Below are 18,115 nucleotides of genomic sequence, written 5' to 3'. Positions count from 1 at the left end.
GGATACGAATACTTGGTTCCTCTTCTCCATCAGTCTTTCCTCTTCTTTTCTGGAAGCATCAACAAGCAGCTTTGGCACCTTGGCTTGTTTCATTTTATTGTTCCTCTGTTGTGCAGAGAGAGGAATGTTGGGCCGCTTGGTTTTGGTACTCATTGTAATGACATTCCTCAATGGTACGTCTTCATCAAAGCTTGACTCAGTATATAGTTTTTGAATCATTTGTCGGGTCATCATAGCTTTCTGTGATAATCTTTCTTTTATTGCTTGGTTTCTCAACAATAAGAGCCTTCTCATTATCTTTCTTCTTGGCTACCGCTATGTCGGCAAACTCTTTTGCCATAATAGAGCGAGTTCTCCTTCTAGTGGAAGGGGCACTTCGTCCGCATTGATTAGGACATCAATTGTGCTTTCGAAAGTGCATGTGATAATAACTAATTCAAAGTTCTAATCATATCAACTCTTTTTGAGACAATGCCTAGAACTACCCATAGCCCCTCCCCAATCCATAAATAAGAGGATAATGCGCTTCAGCGCACTTGAACCTATATCCTCCTACATTGGCAACAATGCTCTTACCAATCGAGTTAAGACTCAATCGACTATTATATTATTTAAACTTAAATTGATTAATATTTAAAAATAGAGTGCATGTGATAATAATCAAATTCAAATTTAATAAAACTTAAATAAGAAATTCTAATTGCTTGAATAAAATAAAATTTATTAGAGGAAACTTTTCAATATTTAATAATATATAAAGGAAAAATTATATATAATTTTAAAATTCCACAAAAACTATCCATATAAATGATAAAGAATTCTTTAGGTTTAATAACATAAATACTTTTAAAAGACTAAAATTTTTAAATATTAAGTTTGAATTTATGATAAATTCATTAATTATTAAAAATATTGTATAAAATAATATTAAATGATTAACAACACAATAGTCAACTTTATAATTATAATGATATTTTTAGCTTTAATATCTTAATCTTTTGATATAAACATTTAAAAAATATTTTACCACCAAATTATTTAGTGACTAAATATTTTCAAAAACTTGCGAAGTATTCAAAAATATGTTTCAAATGGGTTTCAACTTAACCAAATTTTTTTAGTCAATATTGAAGTGTTCTAAGATTTATAAAATATTTTAAAGATATTTTTGTAGCTAAGTATCAACACTAGAGGTTTAGGTATCGAAACTGTTAGAAAATTATTATTGAGTGATGAATGATAATTGTATCTCTTAGTTTAATAGTGCATTTTTCCATACAGTTGTATCTTTTGAAAAAATGTATCTCCTGGTTTAATATTGAATTTTTTTCATTCATTGTCTCTATTCACTCATGTCTATTAATTTTTCAACAAACTTCTTCATTCATTTCCTCTCCTCTATATAAAGCTAAGTTAGGAGATTTCTAAAACATATCATCAAAACTATCAACATAAAAAATTCCTTCTAAATTCATTTCTCCTAGTAATAGAGAAAGGCAAGATCGTGTTCGATTGATCACTGTTGTTGTGCTATTACTGTGATCGTTTGTTGTTGTATCCTAGGAGACAGACGTCCAACGTTACTCAAAGCACCTAGGAATGGACGAATCTGTCTTAAGGAAACTGTTTATACAGGCCTCGAAAAAATTCTTCTTCTAATTTTTAACTTTGTCCAATTACAGATATTCTGTTGTGTTACTGCTTATCATTGTTACTGACATATTAACAATATATACGACATTAGATATTCTTACAGAAACATTATAAGTCAGAATTATAATGATAAGCTAGATATTGATACAAAACTTATATAAAATGTATCGATACCTACCTAGTTCATTGACTAGTTTTAGTCAAAGGATCAACACTTCTTTGGTATGTATCGATACATTTTATATAAGTTTTGTATGACTCTTTTGTAGGTTAAACCGATAGAAAGGAAACAGAAGCAAAACGGGGAAGCAAAATGAAGACTTGAACATTATGGCAAAGGGTGTAGGCTGGCCTTACAACTTCCTTAGGGAAATAAATTATTTTGGGATGATGTCTAACCCCATAATTTCCTCAATGAAATCAATTATGTAGGCAAATGGCTAGCCTCGGGGAAATCAATTATCTTTTGGGCTGATGTCTGGCTCCATAATTTCCTCGGGGAAATCAGTTATGTATGTTAATGGCAAGCCTAATAACTTTCTCAAGGAAATCAACTTCTTTGTGGCTTGAAGACGTCTCCTTACAGAAAATATTGTCAAGGTCTTCCCCATGTCATTTCATAACATATTTCAGACTCCATGAGGGAACTATTGTTATACCATGCATGTAATATCGTGTCACGAGTCTGATGCCAAACAAGGTATTAGAGTTGGAAAGGACCAATGTCAGACAGGACTACCATGGTCAAACCATGACATAGAGCAAATAGACGAAACAGAGAGAAGGAGCCAATCCCAAGGCACCTTGGAACTTAAGAAGGGGAGAGTTATCATGTGTGAGAGAGGGGTAAGCATTAAAGGGAACTTTGGGAGACATTTGTTGGAACTTGTACTTCATTATCTTCATCCCTTTTGCTTTCTCTGAAAATCCCTTCAACTCTAAACTAACTTAAGTACTAAAAAGCGATCGGAGTGCCTATTCCGACGCCCCCTTAGCACACCTTTCATTTTACAGATCTGTCCATCTCTCATATTTCCTCTTAGCCCACATATTTACCAGCTTGAAGAAGACACTAACAGAGGTAACAACAATAAGAGATTGGACTGATTTTTGCTAAGGAGACTGGCATTCCAGCAGTGACTGTCGAGACAGATTGGCTGCAAGCATTTAAAGAATTACAAGAGTCATATAGTACAACATCAAACGTAGGGAGCCTCATTGATGAAATTCTGATCTTGGGAAGCCAGATGCAATGTTTCTCATGGTCATTTGATAGAAAAAAAGATGGGAATAAGGTGGCAGATATGTTGGGTCAATACGAGTTATCTGTATGGTTATAGAAGGTCCTGATTTCTTAATGGATAATATCCGAGCTGATTTTTGTGAAGTTGCAATGAAGCATTTTATTGATCAAAAGAACATTTTATTTTAATATTTAACCAAACAAGATTTAAGATACATTTTTCTTTTCGTAAAGATGTTATTCATCACATTCCCATGTTCCATTAATACTGAAGAAAGACTTGCAAATAAACCTTAAATTGACACAACACTTAAATGAATGGATCACTGGCCAGCAGCAAAAGCCTCGCCAGGGAAAGTCTTGGTGATGCCAGCAAGACTCTTGAAATGGATCTTTTCTGGTTGTTTATCATCAATGGTGATCTCACTCACAGGCGCCCATAACATCAACTCCTTGGCCTTGACTCCCTTGAGTTTCTTGATCCTTTTCTTCTCCACAATGCCATTGATGTCAGTGTCATAACTCACCAACTTGCTGATCATCTTGAACTCATGCTCCACCTTCTTCTCTTGCACAATCCACATGTACCCAGTCTCCTTCACGTAACCCACTTCAACAACGTTAGCCAAAGGGAGAAGCCCTTCAGGAAGCTCGAACTCCATCAAAATGGAAACTGCCATTTTCATTCCTTCCACTTGACCTATCTTCACGATGCCTCCTTCCTTTTTATCTGCCATGTATGCTCAATATTAGAAACAAGTATAGTTGAAGCTTGGATTTGTGGAGGGAAAAGGGATAACGACTAAGGCTAATATATACAGCTTTGGAGGTAAATGTGGGACAAGATTAGTGGGGGGAGAAAACCAAGTTTAGTTGCATTGAAAACCAAGTTTAGTTGCATTGATGTATTCGCCATCCTCTATATTTTTCATCAGCTAATGATAATGAAATTTTGAAAATGGCATTTGTTCTTTCACATTATTTTCCTCACCTTTCTGTCAATATTCTTTTAATTTATCCATTCCACATAAATAATATCAAAATTTAAGTAACTTAGAGTACTAAACCATATCAAGAAATTCATTTTAAAATAATAAAATATTTATAACACTTCTTAGATATCCATTGACAGATAACTTACCTCATTAAAATCTTACTAAAATAATAATCTTGTGGGAAAAAATCTTAGTGGAGGAAAATAATATATATATCTATAATATGCATAATATGATACCTCATTAAAAAATTTACTAAGAAAACCCAATGGGACAAAAATTCAGTCAATGGGAAAGGAGTATAACATGTATTTACTCCATCTCATGATAACATCACATAACATCTCATATTCTACGTATTCAATCTTGAATACTACCTTTTCAAATTATCACTTGAACGAAGTTGATAAATGATTATATCATTATTCTTTTTGGAAGTCATGAACGAGAAAGAATTTTGGGAAATTTTATTTTGATCTTTTTAGGAGTCCTAACAAAAATCATAGCAAACTTTGATCATGATCATTCTATAATAATACATATGTTTGAATCAAATCAATAAATATTTATGCAAAGGTATTAAACAATTTCTCTAGAATTTTTCATGCTTCTAGCATTCTAAATCCTTTAAGGATTTTATTATAAACTTTAATATCTGGTGATTCATATAAAAGTTTGTAACAACGATTAAACACATGTCAAATCTTTTATGAATTGTAAGGCTAATAAAATATCTAAAGCTTATTGGATCCATCAAATTTGTATCTTTCATAATCAATTCCAAGACATAGTAAAAACTTCATATTTCTAATTTCATTTTCGCGAAACTATTTATTTCTACCCTCACAGGTTTTATACTTTTAGATTTTTAGACTACTACTTCAGAAACTTCCCAAATTTAATTCTTGATAAGTGTGTAATTTCTCTATTTATTTGTGATATTTCTTATATTGAATCATGTTATTTATGTTCTTAATTATATTATTTATAATTTTATTTGATTTAGGGAATAATTGGAGAAAAAAACCTTAAAGTTTATTTTTGGCAAGTTTTTGCATATTGGATTTTCAACACAGCACTGCTTTAGTGTTTTGGCCACAACTTGACCTAAAGTCCTCCGTTTTTTAGCCCATAATAAACTGGTTTGAAAGAATTGAAAGATATAACTAAAATTATTTCACGATTGAAGCCCAAAAACATCAAGAAAGTACCCAAAAATGGCCTAGAAGTTTGACGCAAAAATTGTCAAAATAAACTGAAAAATCCAGCTTTATGTAATTACGGGCACTTATGAATTTTCTCTATTATATTATTTTTCTCTATAAATAAACATTATAAGGTTAAGATTAGGGGGGGAGACGGAGACTTAGTCGCTTTTAGTTTTATTTTGTTTTCTTTATTTTATGAGTTTCTAAACTCTCTTTTCTAGTAAAAGGTTTTAACGAAATTTGATTTAACAATTCGTGAGACTTATTTGTGTTTTAATTCTTCTCTGTTCTTTAGTATTAATGCATCTTCTATTTTAATTACAACAGCTCAAGTTTATTGAATATTCGGTGTTTGATAGCTTAGACCGACTGCCTTGTCAAATAGAATAATTAAATTCGTAATTGTTTATTTCAGTTTAATATTAGTGATGAATTGCATAACTCGTTTATGTCATAGTTTACGTTTATGTGGTATGGATGTGTGATGTAGCTTAAATGATCCCCATTAAGGTGAGTTTGTTTATTAGAATTAGGCCTCTCTTGTTCTTGATAATGCTGGTAAGTTAAATCTTGGGCGTTGAGTTACAAGATAATTTTATTTTTGTAATGGGGAGTCTACGGCTAAGACAAAAATCGACCAAATCGAAAATAGACACAAATTTGGACGGTTTCTGGAATTTAAGTTCAAAAACTGCAGTTACCAGAAATCAAACCGAATTCTATTTTTTATTTAATATTTAATTATTTTTAATTATTTTTTGATATAAAAATAAATATTTTGTATTTAAAATAGTGAAATAATTTAAAAGTTCTTGAAAAAATATTTTTTTAGAAATATTTATGAAAAAGACCTTTAAATTTTGTCAAATAGTATTCAAAAACCATAAAACAAAACTCATTTGATCAAAATAAGTCTAAAAAATCAAAACAAAAAATTAATATGATAAAATCGATAACCGAGCCGAATAGAATTATGATGGACTGTTCAAAATGTTTAAAAAACCTGATTGAACCGAACCGATATCACCCTTGGAAGTATTTATCACAACTTATAGGTATGATGCATACATATGCTGATGTATGTAAAATATCATATTTTTATATATATAAATATACAAAAGTTTTGTATTTAAAAGGCATGTGTCGAAACCATTTTTTTGAAATTTGAAAAATGGGTATCGATTTTGAAAATAGAAATGGGAGTCGCCACCGATCTTTTATTAAGGTGTGATCGGTTCACCATTAAAATGATTTTTGGTCTGCTAATTTTGAGAAAAACAGGTTCGGGAGTCGGTTACGCACGAGGAAGGGTTAACACTCTCGTGACGCCAAAAATTGGTACCGAATTAATTGTTTGACGTCTTAGTGTCGAAATGTTGAAAATATTTTAAAATACGATCCTTTGCAGTTTAAATTTGAATAAACCAAAAATAATAAGACGAACTCATTTTGAAGAAATAAATTGCTACACTCAGTGAGTTACGGTGCATCCATTCGGTCTTTGAAATTAAATTGTTCCTTTTTAGAAAATCATGTCATTTAAAAAGGAGATTCGATTGATTTAAGCCAATAGAGAAATTCGAACCCAGTAAGTTAGGGTTTGATCTCTCGAAATTCTTAAACAACCGACATTGCCTTTATTTTTAAAAATGAGGTAACAAAATGTTGTATCCAGTAAGTTAGGATCAAACATCTTGAAATCTCAAAAATTTTATTTTGAAATTGTATGGTTTTAACAAAATAAGTACTTGGCCATCTAAATTCATGGAAAAGAATTGAAACCCAGCAAGTTAGGGCACAATCCAATTGAAAACGATGAACACCAAGCCTTTCTTTTGAAGATTATGAAATAGCATGATTGTAGTGCTTTAAATAAATACAATTTTTACAAATGAAACTCGATTGAATTGCAATACATAATGTAAAAGATACAATTCATAATCTAGATACATATTGAGGAAAAATAAACAAAGGATAAATTCAAGCAAAAATGGCTACAACAATTTTATCTTATTATGCAAACATCAATCCTAATTGTCAAATATCAAATGAATTAAATGCACAACAACATTTATTAATAACAACATTTTTAAGTTGAAACATTTACACATGAACTCAAAATAGACTTGAAACAAAAGAATAACATTATGGAATAATATGTAAAATAAATTTGAAACAAGCAATACACTTATTAATTTACCTCAAATAACACATATAAAATAACCATGTAAAAGTTTTAATACATTATTGATTTAAAAAAGTAATCACCTAGATAGGTTTTGAAAGAAGTAAATTATGTACAACTAAAATTGACTTAAAGTACATGTCAAGATATAAAAATACTTGAAATTTATAATCATAATAATATCAAACATCAAAATAATAATATATTTTTTTTAAAAATAATTTAATAGCACATATAGTAGCATTCAAAACATTATATCAAAAGAAAATTAAGTTATAACACAAAATAAATTATTAAAATATGTACAAAGTATATCAAATTATTATGAAAGCATTTTTATATATATAGACGATGAAACATATAATGATATAGAGTTTGAAAATAAAAATGATAAATTTTAAAACAATGTATGATAAACTCAAAACATGTTAATAATAATCTGAAATAACAATATGTTGCATCTTAAAATTATATTAAATAATAAATTTAAAAACAGTGTCAATCCTAATATTTAAAATTTACCATAAATAAACATATTAAAATAGATACTAAGCTAATTTTAAACCAACAAATCATATTTAAAAAAATTAAACGGAATATTATGATTAATAAGAATAAATTTTTTTGAAAAGAGATAATTAAATCGAAATTACAGCATTTAAAAGACTAAACTTACAATCAACCCAAAGTATAAGGACTAATACATCAATCAAACACATAAGTTCAAGAATCCAATATTCAGATAATGGAAACGCCGCCGTTTGGCCATGCACCAAATTGAAACCAGAATAAAATATACAATATAAATCGAAAAAACTGCAGAAAATTGAATCAGAACAACACAAAAGAAGGGAGGACTAATTGCACAAAAAGACCAATGAGTGAAAGTGCGCCGATCCTCCCCGGGTCGGGTCACACACGTGGGTCGAGCTCTTAGAACGCTGTCGTTTCAAAGACATTACATTGGCTCTATCCGGCGACGTATTATCCTGTTCAGAAATTAAAAAAAACCTAACCTTCTTCATTTTCAAAGAAAACCCTAAGAAAACTCTAACACCTCTGCACCGTTTCGAGCCTCCACTCAAAGGCTCTCTGATCTCTCGCCCGATCTCTGATTACGACGGAGAAGACAAGGAATCGGCTCCACAACGAAGGTAAACTCCTCACTCTAAACTTCCTTTTTCTTTTCTTTATTCGCTAACAATGAACAAAAGAATAAAAGAAAAAATAGAGAAAACGAAGAGAGACTAAAAACTCACGAAATTTTCTTTCTATCCTTCTGTTTCTATATTCAATCTGTGTAAAAAAAGGGAGAGAGCCCTCTACAAAAGATGGATCGGCTTTTATAGCCAAAACGAAAAAAAGAAAATCCCTCAATGATCCAAATACATCTCCTTTTTTCTGCTCTTTTCTATTTTCTTTTTTCTCTATTTTTTCTCTCGATTTCTGCTTTTTCTTTGCCTTCTCTGCTTTTTTGTTTTTGTTGTGTTCTGTCTCTGCTTGTTTTGCAGGTGTTTGTTGCAGGTATCGTACGAGGACGTGGCACGGCTCGGCGCGGCGCATGGAGGCTACGGTTGTGGTGACTAGAGAGAGCGGCATTGGAGGCTGCTGTTGCGGCGCTCGTGCTAGGGCTGAATGCCTAGGGTTTCTGGCATTTGGTTCAGGCCAGTTGGGCCACTTCGTGATTGGGCTTGGGGGGAATTGGGCCTACTTAGGTTTAGGCCTGCTAATGTAAAAAAAATTGGACTGTATTATTATTTTTTGGACTTTAATTTTTAATTTGGTTTATTTATTACGGGCTCGGGCAAAAATGGGCTATTACAGCATGATTTAGCTACTAGTTGGAGACATTTAATTTATAATTATGTTAAACCATTTTTTAGTATAGACAAAAGGATTTTGCGATAGTTACTCGTGTCACAGGCCAAAGTGCAAAAACCGTGACCATGGCACAAGGTGCACCCCATAGAGGTCTATCGATTAAATGAGGATTCTAAGAAATGTTGGAGAAACCTGTCAGATTGAAGTCTGGTTGACCCAATAATGAAGATATGACAATATAGGCTATTTTAGTAAATATGAGGACTAATATTAGAAGATTTATAGGAATCATATCTTGTAAATATTAGATATTGTGTATCTTGTAAATTCCATGATTTAAGGGATAGGTTAATCTCGTCCGTCGATATAACTTAATCTAGACCGTAGGTTTTGGGGGAGCTCAACTATAAATAGAGAGTCTCCCCTCACTTGTAAATTATTCCATTGTTTCTTTATTCTTTATGAATAATAGATTATTGAGAGCATTTGCTCAAACACCTATCGTGCGTTTTTTTCTGTGGCTTTCTGTTGTTCTTTTGACATAATTGTTTCCGCTATACAAATTGGTGCCTTAGGGGAATTCTAAAGAAATCCTCACTTGTGGTGTTTAGGCTGACTTAGGTGAGTTTGGAACGAACGGATCATCTAAGGCCGCATAGATCGCGAGACGAAAGATCTAGCCTCGTGTCACTAGCACCAACAATCTAGCAAACAATAATCATTGAAAACCTGAGAAATAAACTCACCAACATTAGCATGAATTGTTTTGATTGCATAATCTAAACTTTTTTTTCTTAAACTAATCATTAAACAAGTAATCTCTCTATCAACAAGTTGTTAGTTGGTAACTCACATGTGGTTATCTTTGCTAGATAAATGGAATCATATTTCTTTCAGAAATGCAATATATTCAATCTCAACTAAATCATATCAAAACACCCATTTGTTGGATAAATGGAATCATCTTTCAAAAATGTAAGAGACTCAATCTCAACTTTTGTTAGTGATATTCTAATAATTCCTCTTCTTTGAAAACAAACAACATATTAAAATGAAAAATCTTTAGGTTCATTAATAAATATCCATATAAATTCCCATTTGTGGCATCACTAATAGAAACATGTTTGTTCTTTGTCCCAACTAATTTATGAACGCAAGTTTGAACAAGATTGTGTAACAAAGATAGTAAGCAAATAAGAGAAAGAAAGAAGATAAGAACACGAACTTTATTAATGCAGTTCAAAAAATAATCTTGCTTTGCGGAGCCTTACTCAGTAAATGATTTATTCAAATCAATTTAAGAACCTATTGGCTAAAGTTTAATCTACCCTTACACAAGAAGTAATTGCGACTCCAATAGATAACCTTGACTTGTTATAATCACTTACCCAAATAACCTCACTTACAACAAACAGAAACTCTCCAATAAAACCTATAAAAGAGTGCAAGTACAAGCACAAACTAACAACAAATACATAAGTAAAATGTAGCATAAGCGCTCACAAAATATGCATTGATACATGTATAAGTGCTGCCTATTTATGGGCAAAAATGGTAGCGTCTAAGATACTTTGTGTAGACAAATTCACCATTTGAATTGCAATATTATCAAGGATAAAGTCCTCCAATTTGAATATCAAATAAAGTCTTCAAAGCCAAGTGTCACGGGGATAGATCTTTCATCTCGCGATCTGTGTGGCCTTAGACTATCCGTTCGTTCCAAACTCGCCTAAGTCAGCCTAACCACCAAAAGTGGGGATTCCTTTAGAATTCCTCCAACGCACCAATTTGCATAGTGGAAGCAATTATGTTAAAAGAAGCCACAAAAGAACAACAGAAAGCCACAGAAAAGAATACACGAGAGGTGTTTAAGTAAATACTCTCAGTATTCTATTATTCACAAAGAATGAAGAAGTAATGGATGAATAAGGTGATTTACAAGTGAGGGGGAGGCTCTCTATTTACAGTTGATCTCCCTCAAAATCGATGGTCAATATCAAGTTACATCGACGGACGAGCTTAGCCTTATCCTTTAAATAATGGGATTTACAAGATAAAGTATCTAATCAAACCTAATCTTTACAAGATATGATTCCTATCAATCTTCTAAGATTAGTTCCTATATTTACCAATGTAGCCTATGTTGCCATGTCTTCATTATTGGGCCACCCAAGCTTCAATCTGACAAGCTTCTCCAATAGTTCTTTGAATCGGGCTAGTTCTCATGGACTGACAATCCGCATCTAATCGATAGACCTCCATGGGGTGCATCTTGTGCCATAGCCACAGGTTTTGCACTTTGGCCCGTGACATTCTCCCCCACCTATTCCTACAACGTCCTCATTGCGCCTTCAAAATGGCACTAACTTGATTCTCTTTCGAACTCTCTCGTTGCCTTGGCTCCTTCCCGACTTGTCTTGTGATCAGGTTATCCTTTCCTTTGGAACCTTTGTCTCGACTTCCATCGCCTCTTAACTTGATCCATTGCATTCATTGGTACATCTTATTAGCAAGAAGTCTCCACTCTAACTTGCGCCAATTTTGACTTGCTCTCTTTGGAATCCCCTTGATTCTCACACCTTGGCTTCGTATCGCCCACAGTCCCTCGGTGTCCTTACTTAAGAACTTTGAAAGGGCCCTTACGATCTTGCCAAGCCAACAAGTTAGAATTCAAGACACTATCAAAGTGTTCACAATGTACCTTACTCGCAGCATTTACTCGTCCCAATTGTTTTTCCATCACTCTTTTTTCCTCAAAGCTGATGCACAACCCACCTTTCCTAAAGGTGTCAACTTTACAGTCGATTCTACGGGCTTCTTATTGATCTCTTGCGCCACTAACATTTCCAAAGGGGCTTTCATAGCATTCCGTTCTATCGAGTCAATGTTCTTCCCATATGAAACATCCTCGACTAGTTGGATTGACGACAACACCTTTGTCCCAACCTTCATATCTCAATGCACCGGCATAATGATTCGTGATAACAGACTGGTAACGATATGAATTTGATCGGCCCATAGATACAGATCCGCCTGAATCTTGTCAAGAAAGTTTATATAACAGCCTAATTTTGACCCTAATCGGAACAGTGGTTTCAGGACCACAAATCCGAATTAGAAAAAAAACATTTTAATATTATTTTGTGTGTTTATGATGTGTGAATTTAATTGTATGAAATTTTCGTGTTTTAATTTTGTCATTTGAGAGATTGATTAAAGAAAATGGCTTAATCGCGTAAAATGAAAATTTAGGGGTTAAATCTAAAGGAATCAAATTGTTGTTGTCTTTATTAAATGGAGGATTTATGATGTAATAAGGCCAAAATATAGTTAGTGGGTGGCAAGGTACAAGTATAGCCTTATATATATATGTATATATATATTTATATAAAGGTTAATAAAGTAAACTAATTATTAATGTTAGTTTATGTTTAATATATTAAAATTAAAGCATTATTTCTCCATCTTTTGGTCGAAACTAAGAACAAAGAAGATTTTTTAAAAGCTTTAATATATTCGGCACTTGCAAGCTTGATTGAGGTATGAATTTTGTTTTTTTTTTATAATTCTTACGTTTTTTAGATCGTTGCTTTGAAAACTTCAAAACCCATGTCTTAATTTTGTGAATTGTTGATGATTTTGAAATGTGCCATTGATGAATGTTTTAGTTTCATGATGTTAGTTGATGAAATATGAAATATAATTGTTAGATTAACATGTTTTGTCTTTGAATTTTTGGTGAATTTGAGTAATTAGGGCTAAATTGAGAAAATAAATTTTTGAAGGACTATAATGTGAAATAAATGAAATGCATGAGCTTGTATAGACACTAGGAATATTCGGCCCTTAAGGAGTGTAGTCAAAATTTGTGTATTTTGTGTTTTGAGTAAAAAGGATTAAATTGTAAAAAGTGTGAAATTTTAGGGGCAAAATTGTAATTTGCCCATTCATGTGTTTTTAGGGTAAATTGAATAGAATGGTGTTTAAATAAGATTAATTTGAATATTTTTATATCAAGAATTAAAGAAATCGAATTTGGATCGGGAAAAGACAAAAGTGGTCGAGTAGCCGATTTAGCAGTCGACGACATCCGAGGTAAGTCGATAAGCATTTAAATGTTGTTAAATTCAAGAATATATAAATGATAAGTGATAAATTACATTATTTATTTGTTATATGTTTTGGCCAAAAATGATTATTAAGATAGGAATTTTCTTTCAAGTTCGATTCTATCGATAATCAACGCCTAAAAGCCCCGTACGAACCCTAGGAATAGATAGGATACTTATGTCATGACATAGGACTCCGATATGTGTTTTCGTGTAAGACCACGTCTGGGATGTTGGCAACGACTTGTGTTTTCGTGTAAGACCCTGTTTGGGACAGTGGCATCGGTATGTGATTACATGTAAGACCACGTCTGGGACATTGGCATTGTACTAGCTTTGTAATTATCCGTGTATCCTTTTTAATTCTAAACGGTTCAACGGGCAATGTTAAGTGAAGACCGAATGTGAAGTCGAAACAATAATAGTGTTCAGGTATGTATTTATATCATGCTATGAAATTAAGGTAAGTTGTATATTGAATTGATGATACAAAGTTATTTGATATATGAACAATATGTGAGCATGTTTGTGCTTATAAGTGATTGGTAGTTTGGCTTATTATTGTAGTTTTTAAATTATATTTTGATAAGTATACAATAATTGGAGTATTTGTGCATTAAGCTATTAAAGTTAAATGTTTATTTATATTTGATTTGGTTGGTTTAATATTAATGTTAAAATGAACAATGTTTTCTTATGACTTACTAAGCTTAAATAGCTTACTGTGTGTATGTTGTTCTTCGTTTTATAGATTTTGGAAGTTGGTTACGAGCTCGGAGATCGTCAGAGAAGATTATCACACTATCGACTCCTCTCGGTATTTTGTAAATTTTGAATTCGATCTTATGGCATGTATAGCGTAGCTAAAATGCTTGAATTTAGATTATGTAATATTAAGCCATGCAAAAATGGCTTAATTTTCTTATTTGTGTTCGGTTTTGGGCTGAATTATGGTTTAAGCATGCTTTAATCATGGATTAGTATTTTATGGTTAGTATTTATATGGTAATGTATATATATATGTGTGCATGGTGATTTCATTCAAGTGTTTCGGTAATTATGTGGTTGAAGTAATTAAGTTGTTATATTCATTAAGATAAGTAATGTTAAGTTAAGTGTCTAGGTTATGTATTATAAATGAAATATATATGATTTGGTTGGATTTAGTAGTTAAGTGAATATAGGGGATGATTTATAAATTGAAGTATGCTTGTAAATGTTGGTGATTAATTACGTTTGGCTTATTGATAGAGTAAATGAATGTATATGCTGTCAAATTTTGATGTACAAATGCAGTCCAATTATATATGTATATGCTGTCAAATTTTGATGTATAAATGCAGTCCAATTATATATGTATATGCTATCAAATTTTGATGTACAAATGCAGTCCAATTATATATGTATATGCTGTCAAATTTTGATGTACAAATGCAGTCCAATTATATATGTATATGCTATCAAATTTTCATGTACAAATGCAGTCCAATTATATATGTATATGCTGTCAAATTTTGATGTACAAATGCAGTCCAATTATATATGTATATGCTGTCAAATTTTGATGTATAAATGCAGTCTAATTTTTGTATATATGCTGTCCAATTTTTGGTGTGAAAATGCTATCTAGTTTGGTATATAAATGCTGTTCAAATTGATGTATAATAATTGTCCAAATAAGGTAGACCACCTATGTTGTAATATGTAGTATAGTTAGTAACTTGAAATGAAATATGTGTACAAATAAATGTTTGGATATATGCTTGGATTTTGATATGTAATCATATATGTTTGGAAATGTTTTAAGAATTTGAATGATAATAAATTTTGATTAGGTAAATGATAATGATATGGTTGAAATTTTGAGACATGGTTAGTATATGTAATGTGATTTATGATGCATGTTTGATTTTAATTGGTTATGTGTTTATATATATATGTATATATATATGGAATGAAATTTCGTGGTTGAGTTAGTATAATTTATAATAAAAAAATTGAGTTGGGTTTTAATCTGTAATGCCTCGTAACTCTAATCCGGCGAAGGACTCGAGTTGGGGGTGTTATAGTTTAAGCCAAGTACAAAATCATAATCATCTAATTGGATTACCTCAAATTCTTCCTTGCCTTTCTGTTCGCCAATTTGTAGCTCCATATTTTGAGCTACTCTCACAGTTGGGCCCTCATTAGAATTTACCGTCTTGATCTTCTTATTCAATTTCCTAATTGAGAGACCAAGTTTCCTCGCAACACTTTCTGACATGAATAAGTTCGATGCTTCCGTATCAATAAGAGCACTCCTTTTATGACCTCCAATGTTGATGTATACAAACATCAACCTTTCCCTGTCATTCCTTTTCTTAGAAATGAGAACCATCGAATTAATCATCGATATCATTTTCCCAACAAGCTTCATTATCTCTGGCTCATCATTCCTCTTGATAGTCGAAAACAAAGATGCCTTAAGGTAATCTTTCTTCATATGCGGTCCCTTACAAAGGTAGCATCTGATCTTTCTCTTTTCTTTCAGGTTGTTGGGTTTCCACTTCCTATTTCGTTGTTTCCCATTACCAGCGTCATTACTACTATCGTTGCTATCATTGCTATGTCCCTCTTCATCTTCCTTATGGTCTCCCCCACTATTTCCCTTCCCATTGGGCTTGAAAGATTCAAACCTGTCTTTTCTCAGAACAAGTTCCACTAAGGACTCCGCTACCATCATGGCTTTGGTAAGTTCTTGAACTCTTCGGCATTGCAACTCTTACTTCGCCTATGGTTTCAGCCCATCCGTGAAAGAGAAAAATGCTTCCTTCTCGCTCAAATAAAAAAATTAGAGCATGAGTTCCTTAAACTCTCAAACATATTCCCCCACTGTGCCCCGTTACGTTAGCCATTGCAACTTTGCTCGAGCTTCTTCCTTGGCAAATTCTGGGTAAAACTGTCCCTTCAACTCATTCTGAAACTCTTACCACATCCCAATCTTACTTTGCTTTTTATCTGTGAACCTGTCTCGCCACCATAAAAGCGCAATATCAGAAAGAAACATTGAAGCAATATTTACCTTAACCGCATCGTCCATGATGCCTTTGGCACTAAAGTAGTTTTCCATTTTCAACAAGAAATTTTCCACATCAGATGCAAACCTTATCCCCGCAAAATCTTTCAGCTTCGGGACGTCATCGCAATTGAGTGTTACACTTGACACTTCATTTCCTATGGCTGCTTGACACAAGGCCAGCTCTCCCTCGAGCTCCTGTATTCTTGTGCTCAAAGCCCTTGTCGTAGCCATTGTTTCCTCCTTCAAAGCCATCACCATGGCCTCGAGAGCATGGTTCCTCTCCGTCAACTTCTTCCTTTGGGAATCCAACAAATCTTGAACATTATCCCTATTGGAAGTGAGAAACATGGTCACAAAGTCCTTGGACTACTCTCTCAAGTCATCTATGCATTCACCAAGTGCAATGTGTGACTCATTTGCGTCCTCCTTGGACTCCTCAAGTTTAACCACTCGTTCCTCTATTGCCAACAACATCTCTCTCAAAAGGACTAATTTTCTAGCCCACTTCTGATTGAACTCTTCTTTCGACATCCCAGCGGTGCATTCGTAACCATTAACTCTGATACCACTTGTCATGGGGATAAATCTTTTGTCTCGCGATCTGTGCGGCCTTCGACGATCTGTTCGTTCCAAACTCACCTAAGGCGTCCTAACCACTAAAAGTGAAGATTCCTTTAGAATTCCTCCAATGCACCAATTTGTATAGCGGAAGCAATTATGCCAAAAGAAGCCACAAAAGAACAACAGGAAGCCATAGAAAAGAATGCACGAAAGATGTTTGAGTAATTACTCTCAGTATTCTATTATTCATAAAGAATAAAGAAACAATGGATGAATGAAGTGATTTACAAGTGAGGGGGAGGCTCTCTATTTATAGTTGAGCTCCCCCAAAACTGACGGTCAAGATCAAGTTACATCGACGGACAAGATTAGCTTTATCCCTTAAATCATGGGATTTACAAGATACAATATCTAATCAAATATAATTTTTACAAGATATAATTCCTATAATCCTTCTAAGATTAGTTCTTATATTTACCAAGGTAGCCTATGTTGACATGTCTTTATCATTGGGCTACCCAGGCTTCAATCTAATAGGCTTCTCTAACAGTTCTTTGAATCAGGCCAGTTCTCGTGTGCGGAACGATCCCCATCTAATCAATAGACCTCCATGGGGTGCATCTTGTGCCATGATCACAAGCTTTGTACTTTGTCCCGTGACACAAGTACATAGTCAACTTGATCACTAAGTAAAAGGCTTAAAGGATAAGGATTAGTTCTTAATATAAGGAAAGTCGATCCTTCCTTCTCTTCTTCTCCCAAATTCGATTAAAATTATTGAGGATAGAATAAAACATGACCTGAGGATCATCTGTTGATAACGTAACACATCATGAAGATCAAAATAAAAAATGTCAACTTTGTACTGTATTTAGATTGTCTTGAAGAGATGTCTACACTGTTGTCCAAAAGTTTGTCCAAACATGATGTTTGAACAAGGGATAGAACATAGTGATTAAACTTGTAGTTCAAAGAAATGTTTGAACACAATGAGAAACTTTAGATACAAGGACATCTTAGATCTCAGCATTCTCCTCCTTTTGACTTTTTGACAAAATATAAACAAATGAAAATAACTCCCTATTTCACCATGTAATGACCCAAAATTTACAAGCATCCGAAAAGTACATTATCGGGCCTCCATCTTAGTAAACTGAGTCATAAAAAAATAGAATTTTACTTGAAATAATTATGAGTTTAGTTGAGTTCTTAATTAGGTATTAATTGGGTGAATTTAGTTTAATTAAGAGAAATTAGGAAAAAGGATTAAATTGAATTAGAG

The 18,115-nt window shown here is 32.9% G+C and overlaps 1 protein-coding gene across 1 annotated transcript; it reads right to left on the bottom strand.

The window, feature by feature from the left end:
• Window positions 1–3,036: 3,036 nt before the first annotated feature.
• On the bottom strand, window positions 3,037–3,686 carry LOC107890187 (uncharacterized). Its single transcript, XM_016814683.2, has one exon. It carries the CDS (start codon window positions 3,631–3,633, stop codon window positions 3,220–3,222), a length of 414 nt encoding a protein of 137 aa, XP_016670172.1. The 5' UTR covers window positions 3,634–3,686; the 3' UTR covers window positions 3,037–3,219.
• Between the last annotated feature and the right edge of the window lie 14,429 nt (window positions 3,687–18,115).

This window comes from Gossypium hirsutum, chromosome D09, assembly GCF_007990345.1.
Source record: "Gossypium hirsutum isolate 1008001.06 chromosome D09, Gossypium_hirsutum_v2.1, whole genome shotgun sequence".
Taxonomy (NCBI): Eukaryota; Viridiplantae; Streptophyta; class Magnoliopsida; order Malvales; family Malvaceae; genus Gossypium; species Gossypium hirsutum.
Note: the sequence above shows the minus strand (reverse complement) of the source record. Positions and strands in the feature narration are given on the sequence as shown.

What these genes read in the sequence shown, in the direction of transcription:
- LOC107890187 (XM_016814683.2), bottom strand. Translation starts at nt 3,633, where the DNA reads ATGGCAGATAAAAAGGAAGGAGGCATCGTGAAGATAGGTCAAGTGGAA.